The 12,162-nt window shown below is 26.0% G+C and overlaps 1 protein-coding gene across 1 annotated transcript; it reads left to right on the top strand.

Moving 5' to 3' along the window:
• Positions 1–4,291: 4,291 nt before the first annotated feature.
• On the top strand, positions 4,292–5,073 carry LOC107472891 (uncharacterized). The gene has a single exon (XM_016092415.3). The coding sequence runs from the start codon at positions 4,350–4,352 to the stop codon at positions 5,010–5,012; it is 663 nt and encodes a 220-aa protein (XP_015947901.1). The 5' UTR covers positions 4,292–4,349; the 3' UTR covers positions 5,013–5,073.
• Positions 5,074–12,162: the final 7,089 nt, after the last annotated feature.

Genomic DNA, 12,162 nt, shown 5'->3' on the forward strand with positions numbered 1-12,162 from the left:
CTTACTCATTGGATAGAATGACATACTCTTGATACATTTCTGTCAAGATTGGATGCATCAATGTCATATTTCTTGTAGCTTCTTATCCATATATCTGCTGAAAGCACATTTTAAGATCTGTCAATTTGCATCTGGGATCCAAAACAGTAGCAACAACCATGAGAAGGTTACATTCACTCCAATATTTATCAAACTTCAGTTTTATTTTGGCAGCCATTTCCTTCATGAAAAAATGTCCACTACTAACAGCTTCATCCAAAATTAATTTAATGTGAAATACTTCAACAAGATAAAGGTTGGCAGTAAGATATTCACTTCCAGATATGATATTGGTTGCACAATTGATCACTTGTAGAACTTCAGTTATAATTTGGCTCACGATCTTGGAATCGAGGGAAGACTTCCTTAAAGTGCAATGCTGTAGATATTATTTGATAAGTTGAATTCCATCGTGTAGGACAGTCAAGAATCAATTTTCTCCTAGGAAGTTGCAATTGTTGAACAATCTCGGAGAATGTATGCAACCTTGCCTCAGATTGATTGATAAACTTCACACTCTCACGTATATTTTCAATTATTCCTGCTATTTTCCCTAATCCATCTTGAATGAGTAAGTTTAAGATGTGTGCACAACATCGCACATGAAACAACTTTCCTCCACAAAACAATTTTCTATGTCTTGAAATCATGTCCTTCAATGTCTTTAAGCATGAGTCATTATAGGATGTATTATCTACAAATATAGAATAAATCTTTGATTCGATACCGCATTCAATAAGACATTTGAAAATAGCATCTGCAATATCAACACCACGTCGAGGTGGAGGAATATGAACAAAACTAAGAACTCGTTTTTAGTATCCAATTTGTATCAACATAATGACATGTGATAACCATATACTCAATTTTCTGGTTCTGTGATTTTCACAAATCAATAGTTAAACTGATTTTACTCACATCTTTTAAACTTGCCTTTAACTTATTCTTTTCAGCTTCATATATTTTGAGACAATCACTTTTCAGCGTTTTTCTACCAATCTTCTCATAAGCTGTATTATTGCACTTCATCATCAATGAAAAATCAAATTCTTCAACAATGCTAAATGAATGCTCGTACATCATTAACCAATGTGATGTTGCTTCTCTTTGTCTTGCATGATCATACTTTCCACCAGGAGTTACTAACATAGGACCAATGACATTTGGATGCTCTGCTGAATTGCTTTGAGGGAAGTTCAATTTTTTTTTTTGTTTTGTCAACACCATTTTTCTGTAGCTAGGACAATTGTTCTTCAAATGCCTATTCAATTGACTTGTAGCTTTTGAGTCAGTTATTGCATATTTTCTTTTGCAATGAACACATTGATTTTTCACAATCCCATTAGATAATTTCACTTTTTTAAAATGTTGCCAGACAAAGGAGGTTTTCTTCCTTTTATTTTTGTGAATAACACCCTCATCTTCATTGTCTTCTGCCTCTTCATCTTCTCCACTTTGATTTTCTCCTTTATTGTTGTCTAATGCTTCTGCTTCAAGTTCCACTTATATTTCTGGTGATGATATTCCATCAATAGAAAGAAGTAGTTTTTCATTTTGTATATTAGTTGTGTTTTCATTTGAAGCAAACACTAATAATTGATTTTCAGGTTCAGAAATTCTCATGATACTGTTATTAGAAAAACAAATGTGTTGAACAATCAATAAAAAAAACTCTAAAGATTAAAAAAATAAACAAAAAGAAAAAAACAAAAATTGAAAGAACATAAAAAATATAACTTACTTGATAATTGATTTCCAGAAAAAGAAAGATCAAACTTTAAAGTAGATCGACAAACAAACTAATTTGCGATTTGAGAGAACGAAGTAAATCACCGATTCATTACAAGTCAAGAGGTTTTTATTTTGGGAAAAACTCTTCCTATTTTTCTGTGGCTCTCTTTGTTTATTATTATTGACCAATGACCGTTGTGATTTGTGATTTGTGAATATAAAGGTAGTAAAGTATTCTGTACTGCCAGTCCGCCACACTTTATTTCATGATTTTTATCCTTTTAGGTTTCTTTGTTTTTTGGGTTTCTAATTTATTAAAAAATTAAAATATATATAAAATTATATATTATTATTTTAATGTGTATATATAATATTAAAATATAGATTAAATATATAAAATATATCTTATATTTGTATTAATAATTATATATGTAATCGAGTTAGTTCATGAGTTAATGAGCTGAGCTTATTCAAACTCAAGTTCGGCTCATTTAATTTATAAACTTAATTTCAAACTCAAACTTGGCTCACCAGTTTACGAACTCAGCTTATCGAACTATTAACTAGTCAAGTTCGAATTGGCTCATGAATTGACTTGACTCACTTCCAGCCCTAGGAATAAGTTGACTCTTAATATTATTGAATGAAAGAATGATTTCGTTAATTAGGAATGCAATTTTATCAACGCGGTAACAGCCACCTTCTAGAAGTGTATGTGATCCATTAATTTGTTCAGACATACAATGGAAAACATATTAGCCTATTAGGCAAGGTTCTACAGAAATTAATTAGTACATCACCGCTATCTTATTGCATGTCCCTGTCCTAGGCTTGTAGCACTATATATATATATATATATCTATATATATATTATCAGTAAGTTTTGTTAAATTAGTTACATAATTTGGCCTTACATAATAATATAATAGAATACATAATAATTAAAGATGAATAATCTTCGTCATCTTGATAGTTAGGCAGAGCGACCTTCCCTAAGCACGTGGCACGATATCGAGCAAAAAAATTTTTAAAATTTATAAAAAAATATTAGTTATTCATCCGTCGAATTAAGAAATGACATGAGAAAAAAAATTAGCATCACAATAAAAAATAGTCTTTCTTTATTGAGATAATTGAACAAGATGTATAATACAGCCTTTTTTTTTCAACAATACTATAGAAATTTAAATTCTATAAAGTGAGATAATTTTATCATTTTAGTCAATAAAATTTAAAATAAAAAGGATTTGCAAAAGTTCTGTTAAATCCAAAAGAAAATAATCTTTTATTTTCTCGTGTTTAAAAGTATAGATGTATGATGTTGTTACTCTTGCTTTGTATAGTTATTATACCTTGTGCTACACTTACAAAATAGGTACCAAACTAAGCTACTTATAATTCACCCTAAACCTTGTTGGTAGTGATATTATACTTCGTATGAAATTCTATTGAATATTCTTATAATTTACATGTAGATAACAGAAACAATTTGTTTCCATACGCAAATGCCCATGTGTAATAATAATACTAGCTAGTACTAGTGCTATTTATTCAAGGCACAAATAATGACAAAACAACACTATGTAATAATAAGACCGTGTCCAAATAGCGTAAACATAAATAAAAACAGGCAATGTTGTTTACATGTTTTTAATTAATTTTCTTTTTAATTTAACTAGAAAATCTTTATTTTATTATCCGATATTCCGATCCCTTACTAACTTCAAATATATAGTTGCAATTTTACACTTGAGTAGATGAGCTGACGCAGATGTATTCTGAAGAAAGAAAAGAATGTAATATTATTTGTATAGTACGATAAATTATTCATATATTTATAGAGTTTAATTTTGATATTTCGACAGTGTAAAACGTTTTATACAACGTAATTTCGATGATCATTCACGTAGTTAATGTAAAAAATAATTATTTTTACTAATATGGTATTATGTAATTGGATGTACGTGTAAAAGGGTTTTATATATATTGACAGCGCATCAAAAATTAAATTCATATTTATATGCTAAAATAAATATTTAAATTAAATTTTCACTATCATTACAAATTTGGTCAATTAAAATAATAAATTGTGTTTGTAAATCTAAATCATCTTTATAAAATGTAGCAAATATATGGTAAAAATTATTTGAATGCATTAAAAGGTGCAACATTCTTGACTTAATAAAAAACGTTTGAGTAAAACTTGATTAAGCAATTTTATGCAATTTTTTTTAAAAGAATGAACCACAATCTGTGAAAAATAAATATTCTCTTTTTAATTACACTTATTTTTAGATAATGAAATATTCAAGATACCGCATTTCTTTTCTTAATGCATCCACCTTCTTTCCTTTTCATTCTTCTAAAAAAGGTCAAAGAGTATAAATCAATAAATTTCAAATCAAATTAATTAACATGAGTCACATGCTTGTGTGACCAAAAAGAAAGGGAAAATAAACACAACTACTATAAATATTCAAACTAAGTAACAAACAAAAATAAATTCAAATCCAACCACCATATCTTCATCAATTTCTCCATTCACTTCTTCCCTTTATCAAAACCTCATCAAATCAACCATGGCAGAAATTGATCAAGTTAGACCCTTAGCCCCATCAAGAGACCAACAAAGTAGTAGTGATGATGAAGAAGCTCTCATCAAAAGCAAACATCTTAGGAGAATCAAATTATGTGGATGTGTAAGTGCAATTTCTTTCTTAATATTTGTAATAGTAAGTGTGATTTTATCATTCACAGTTTTTAAGGCCAAAGATCCCATAGTTACAACTAATAATATCACACTCACAAACCTAGACTTTAGTGTAAATTTAAATCCAATGACTCCTAGTGTTAAGGTTAACATGTCTCTTTTAATAGATATGTCTATTAAGAATCCTAATTCTGCATCCTTCAAATTTCGTAATGCAACCACGGCCATAAGCTACCGTGGAGTGGCCGTGGCCGAGGTGAAGAATCCGCCGGGAATTGCCAAGGCTAGGCGGACATTTAGGATGAATGTCACGGCAGATGTATTGGCGGACCGGCTCGCGACTAGGCCGGAATTGTTTTCGGATGTTATGTCCGGGCACATAACCTTAAACACCTACACAGAAATTTCAGGGCATGTTAAGGTTTTGGTAATTAAAAAACATGCTGAAATTAAGATGAATTGCACTGTGAATGTTGATTTTTCAAGTAAGCAAGTTCAGGACATGAATTGCAAACGTAAGGTGAAAATTTAGGCATTATTTGAATTTTTGTTGTAATAATTGTTCTTCAATATATCTTCTCTTTATTTATTCATAGCTGAGTTTGTTTAGAGTCTTCTATTTTTGCTCTGCTTTTCTAGGCCTAAATTTATGTAATAATAGAAATTAATATAATTCTAGATTATACATTATATATACATATTCCAGTTATCCAGTTTGTTTTACATAAACATGGTACAAAATAATCTAGTTGTGATTTTCTTCTGTTAATTTTTGCATATGAATTTCATTAATTAGTAAATTGTATCCTCTGCATATGAGCTATAAGGCCTTGTTTGGATATAAAAACAAAATAAGATATAAAAGATAGAGATATTAAAATTAATATTTTATATTTTGTTTGGTAATAAATTAAATATAAAAAAAATTATAAAAGTTCAATTTATTTTTATTTTTTCACACAAAATTTAGAAAAAAATATAATTATAAAGAATCCATAAAAATAATGAAAAAAAAATTTAAAAATAAGTTATAATTCTTACTAATGTCTATATATTTTTTCTGTTAAGATTGACATAAAATATACTGAATTAAAATTTTAAAATATAATATTTATATTCATATCTTATCCGTTAAATTAATTTTATATCTTTATATTTTTATTTCAATATCCCATATTTATAAACAATCAAAACCTTAATTAGCTACTAGAGCAATAAAAGATTAACTTGAATATCAATTTTTATTAGCCAAAACAATTGACCATGAGTGTAAGACTAATAACACATGCATGGTGCATAAGACTATAACCAAAATACAAAAACAAGATATAATAAAGACAAGATGACTCAAAACACAATCTCTAACCAAATCGTTCCTTTGAGACATATAATTGTTATCAATTTAATCTAAAAATTTTGAGTTTATTTGTTTAATTTAGGAATGAGTTTAGGGTTTATGTTGATCACTTTGTTATATTTAATGTTATAATTGTTATCACTTTTAGTTAGAGTTACAATAAATTTATTCACACCTAGTACATCAATTACTTGAATGAATAATGGATTATTATTTCCTTCTATAATCTAGCTATAAAATTTAAAAAAAATGTTACATAAATATTATGCAGTAGTAAAGTAACTAAAATTAGTGGAATAATAAATATTTTACGACAAAATAGTTAAACTTTTTATAAACATAAAAAATAGTTATTTTATATTTGAATTTTTAGTTTTAAAAATACTTATTTTATAAAAATGTGATAAAAAGTAATAGTATTATAAGAGAAGTTTTTTTTTTTAACTTCTCTATAAATTTTTAAATAATTTTTTAAAAAATTGTGTTTTAATTTTGACAATTGCATCAAATATTAATACGACTACTTTTTATAAATAAAAAACTAAAAAAAACTACTTTTAAAGCTTCCAAACAGATCTTATTTATCCTTCTCTCATTAAATGTGGGGTAAAAATAATTTAGTTAATAGTTGGTAGTTGGTCCAATAAAATAAGGGACACTCAGGAAGGGGCTGTGTGATGATGAATGTGACTGTGGCACAAATTGTCAATATCTAAGTATAGAAGCAGCTATAGATATGCATATAAATTTTCTTAATTCACACAGCATTAAATGAGTCAAAGGCAAATCCTACTAATATATAGTCATGAAATTATCATTTTTATGAGATAAATAATCATAAATAGTTTTTTCTATGACCAGTTATAATTTTCAGTTTATTGAATTAAAAAATGAAAAATATATATTTTTAAAATTTAGAATATATTTTTCAATGTATTGATTTTTTCCATTTACTTAAAAAAAAAAACTTAGCGGAAAAGATTTAGGATGATTTTAGTTGAAAACTTGTTATCAATAAATATCATAGTTTGGCAGATTTGGAATAACATTACGGTCGGGTCCTGAGGTTATTAGTAAGGTTATTTATTTTTAAGTGTGCTGAAAAAGAATGGATATAGAGATATTTCACCTAACATCCTTCCAAATCACAATATTCACCATACATAATCTTAATCTCCGATGTCCGATCCCTCTCTCTCGAATACTTTATACCTTCAATTTTGCAGATAGATAAAAATATAATATTAAAAAAATACTATGTTAATCAATTCAACTGACTAACTAGAATACATAGCATATACAATTAACATTTACTAGTCCGCTTAAATCGTATATAAAATTTTTTATTAGTTCTTTTAAATAAGTATGGAGAGTTTGAATCATGTATTGTGTATACTTGTGTAGATAAATATGAAGCACAAATACTTTGTTGAGTTGTCCTGTTCGCGTGTCGGATACATTTTAGATATGGCACTCATCGACACTCGTTCGACATGTCCAACTGCGTGTTTTAATAAAAAATAAAAAAATTTCTCCGGATACGTCTAAATACCATCACGTGTTAGCGTGTTCAGTCTTATTGTTAACATATATTCTTAAAATAAATTTAGATATAGTATATATTATTATTTATTGAAAAAAAAATATTTTAAATATTTGATATAATTAAAATAAAATATTAAAAAAATAAAATAATTAATTTATATTTTAATATTAATAAAAAATCAAAATATCATTACGATTTATTTAAAAATTACTTTATATTTTATATGTTCCCGTATCTTAAAAGGTTTTAAAATTTGCGTGTTGGTCCGTGTCGTGTCGTATTTTGTGTGTGTCCATCATAGGTAGATATATATTATAGATTAGTTCTTACTTGTCTTTTTTATTTATTGGTTAATATACCTATCATCTTATAATTAATACTAAAAGAATTATCAAAATTTATTATTTTTGGTTATTAGTTAATATTATTATTTAAAAGTATATAATAAATTATATTATTAAATTATTAAACTAAAAAAAATTAGACTAAAAAAATTAATTAATAGATTAGTTATATATAATGAATTCTTACTTCCAAAATTATATGCCATTAAAAAAATTTGATAATACATCTAACAGTTTTATATTTTCTTTTATGAGCTACACTACCATTTTGCTCGTTAGACGGCTCTAACCTTAATTACCCAATTGATTTTTTGGATAATTGACTTTATCTACAAAAAAATATATACCGTATATACCATGCAAGAACAAAATACAGATAAAAGTAAAACAGAGGAGGATGGAGTCATGGAGACACAAATTAAAGGCACAAATTTAACACAAAATACAAACTACTCTCTTTTTCTACCTATAGTCCATGTGACATTTAAGAAAAGTGGGTACCTTCTTAACTTAATAGTCAACTCATTTAACTATTAGTGACGCATACTATTTGTAATCACGTTCATTATATATATTGAAAATATTTGGTAATTAAAATAAATTAGTTTAAAATAATTAAAAATTATTTTATTTAATATTTATTAATTATTATTTAATATTATTAAACAAGGTAAATGTTTACTTTTTTTGTCTTCTTAATAAAAAAACTACAATTTACAAAAAAACCACAAACTCTATTATCTTTATTACTTATATATGGTGACATAAATATTTGAGAAATAATAAAAATTAATTTAAAATAATTTTATATTAATTGTAATAAATACGTAATTATATATAAATATTACATGTATGATGAAATTATAAGTGATAAACTAAATAAAATAACTTTAAATATATTATTTTTCAAACATTGCTAATGTAGTAAATCGGTATTGTTATTATGTATGTGAACTCTTAAATTTGACATCAAAGAAATCTTTTGAAAAAGAAATGTGTGTTTAAATATAGTGTCTGCACATAGTGTCTGCATATAGTGTACATATATACAAATACCTCTCCATAAACAATATTATATCATTAAGAAAAATGGACCATTTCACAATCATTTTTTGGAATTAACTATATTAGTCATGCATAGATTATTTGCATTTACTTTTGATCTTATAGATAAGTTAATACTAATCTTTAGTTTTTATTATTATTAAATGAGGTATATATATGACATTTCTATAAAATAGGTCATATGTTTGATCTAATAATAATAAAATAGGATAAAATATTATTTTTGTCCCAATATTTAGATAAAATTTTAATTTGTTCTCTAATATTTTAAAAATTTTTTGAGTTTCTACAAAATTTTAAATATCCGATTTCAGTTTAAAATTTTTTTGAACAGATTTAATGTTTTTCGACCGTTAAATTTAATATAAATAATTAACATGTTGAAGAGTCAATAACATTTGAATTTAGACATAAATTTACTAAAGGTTATTAATGTAAAAAAATTTTCTTTAATTCTAAAACGTTAATGATTAATTATTAGGATTTGAGTTTTTTTTATAAGGAAATCGAAAATAAGTATTATAAAAAGATTTTGATTGTGTTTCTGTAATATAAAAAAAAAATATTACTTAACAATTACATTATTAACAACTACGTCACTCATCACTCCATTAACTATTTGTATTAAATTTAATTTACATAAACCAACAAATAGGTTCTTAGCTTGTACAAGAGGATATATTAATTTCATGTTTTCCTCTGTAAAGGATGAGAACAATATAAGATCAAGTAATTAAATTGTAAATTCTACTTTCATATTACAAGCTATTTTCATAGTGTGGCCTACACTATATTACATATAATACTCAAATCGTCTGAAATCTGAACTGTTCTTACTCAAATCATCATACACATTCAACGGCATGCATGCACTATAATTAAGCATAAAAATAGAAAAAGAAATTGATACTACTAATATACTATACTACTATAAACTATGAAGAATAACTAACTCACTAAATGCATGCATTTATTATTATGCAACTACATATATATGCGAGTTAAGTGCTTGGAATTTATGGTGCCAACAAAAGTACATGCATGAATTGAGAAGCTCTAAACTCGTGTAATCATCAATTCATGCATGATAGATTGGGATTAATTAAGCTAATAATAAGTATTGTGTTTAGAGAGAGTTTATTAAACTTTTATTACCTGTAAAAATATTACAACTATATATATGCTATTATATGTTATCTATATATTAAAAATTAATTATTAAATTAAAATATATATCAAAATATAAATATATAAATATATGTGTATATACAAATATATATTAATGAATTAATTNGGAACGTATTTATTGTAGTTTCTAAGCTTTTAAATCTTCTTCAATCCAAGATTCAATGAATATCAATTATACAGATATGTTTGAATGTGAAATACTGTTACTGTGTTACAAGATAAACCAACCAACTTGGGCAAGATAGAAGATACGCATATATGATTCAAATATAATTTAATTAGTTTGAGTCGTGAATTAAGTGGTTTTATTTGGTCCAAAAGAAAAATCTAGAACAAATAGCACGAAATATTAATTTTAAATTGGTCCCTCTCCAATTTTTACTCCATGATGAGTCAATTTGTTTAACAACATGTCATGTGATAGTTCATGTTACACATACATCAATCTTTTGTTAATTATGAATTTAATTTTTTATCTATTGACAACATAAAAAAATTTACACAAATATTATTATTCAATAACATATTATTACATTACTAAAAAATATTTAACTTTTAAATTTATCAGTTAAAAATATTTAAATTTTAGAGAATAAGTCAATTTTTGGATCTATATATGCAAGTTGAAAGAATTTTTGGAGCGGTGCATGTATAAGAAAGGACGGGGCGAAGGGCAAATGATCTTTAAAATTTCATATAAACCCAAGTTAATTAACATAAAGAGTGTAAAGGTGAAATGATAAAAATATATTTTAAAATGTTTTTGTAATGTTAACGATATTTTATTAAAAAATTGTAACTAATTTAGGAACTTCATTAAAATATTAAATTTTAAAATGTTAGAACTTATTAAATATGATAAATTTTAAAAAATAAAAACTAATGNAAATATTTTATAGATAAATTGTAATGATATTTTAGTATTTTATTGATATAAAAATATAAATTAATTTTTTTAATTATTTTTATGTCTTTTTTTATTATATAAAGTATTTAAAATATTCTATGTTTTAATAATATATGAGTTAATACTCAATTTAACTCTTGAAATTTAAGTTCGGACTCAATTTGACCCTTAAGATTCTAATAGATTCAAACTAGACCCCGAAATTTGTAATTGTAGTTCGTATTAACCCTTAAGTTGATTTCCGTTAACAACATGTTAATTTGATACATTAACTCACTCTGATTTAGATTTTTCGTTCAGATTTCATGTGATAAAAATCTATTAGAATTTTTAGAAGATCGAGCGCTGCTCATAAAGCCCAAGATTTTCCAAATTGAATTTGTTATTGTCGACTTCGTGAGGATGTTAGGAACTCAGTCAAATTTTAGTAGATCTAGTAGATCTCAGTTACATGAAACTTAGTAAAGAATCCAAATTTTAGCAAGTTAATATGCAAAATTAATACGTCGATCACGAAAATTGGTTCAGGGATGGTCACGAGTTACTATTGTAAATTTTAAGGTCCAAATTGAGTCAATTATAATTTTAGAGATCAATTTGAGTTCGACCACAAATTTCAAGAATCAAATTGAGTATTAACTCAATAATACATACTATTTTTAAACTCATTTTAATAATACACGTTAAAAATATAGCTAGACATGCTTATATGTGATGGTGTTTAAATGTGCTCAAGCGCGTTTGAAAATTTTTTTTATTAAGACACTATTGAATAAAAGAAGACACACATATTAAACAAATATCAATAAAAATTATATTCTAAATAAATAAGTTTAGATTGTTTTTGACTAATTTATTTTAGATACCAAACATTTTTAAATATTTAATTGCATCAAAATTCAACTAATTGGATAAAAGACTACACACATCTAATAAATTAAAAAGATTGATAAATATACACTTGAATCCACTATAGCAACACATATAATGCACCTATATGTGCAAAGCCAAATAGTGATCTCAAAATTTAATGCAAGGTTGCTCCATGAAAACAACCTTCTCTTAAATGCATCATCTAACGCTTCCACCCACCCCACTCCCCCACTTCACCATTCTCCTTCCATCATCCAAATTCTCTTCCTTCTCCTTCCACAAATGGATTATTCCCCTTTTTACCCCTCTCTTTTTCCTTCTATCCCTTCTTCTTCTTCTCCTCCTCCTCCTCCTCCTCCTCCATGTCCTCTTTCTTTTCCTCTCCTCCACCGCCTTCACTGC

Source organism: Arachis duranensis, chromosome 2 (assembly GCF_000817695.3).
Source record: "Arachis duranensis cultivar V14167 chromosome 2, aradu.V14167.gnm2.J7QH, whole genome shotgun sequence".
Lineage (NCBI taxonomy): Eukaryota > Viridiplantae > Streptophyta > Magnoliopsida > Fabales > Fabaceae > Arachis > Arachis duranensis.

Coding starts and splice junctions, on each gene's coding strand:
- LOC107472891 (XM_016092415.3), top strand. CDS start 4,350: ATGGCAGAAATTGATCAAGTTAGACCCTTAGCCCCATCAAGAGACCAA.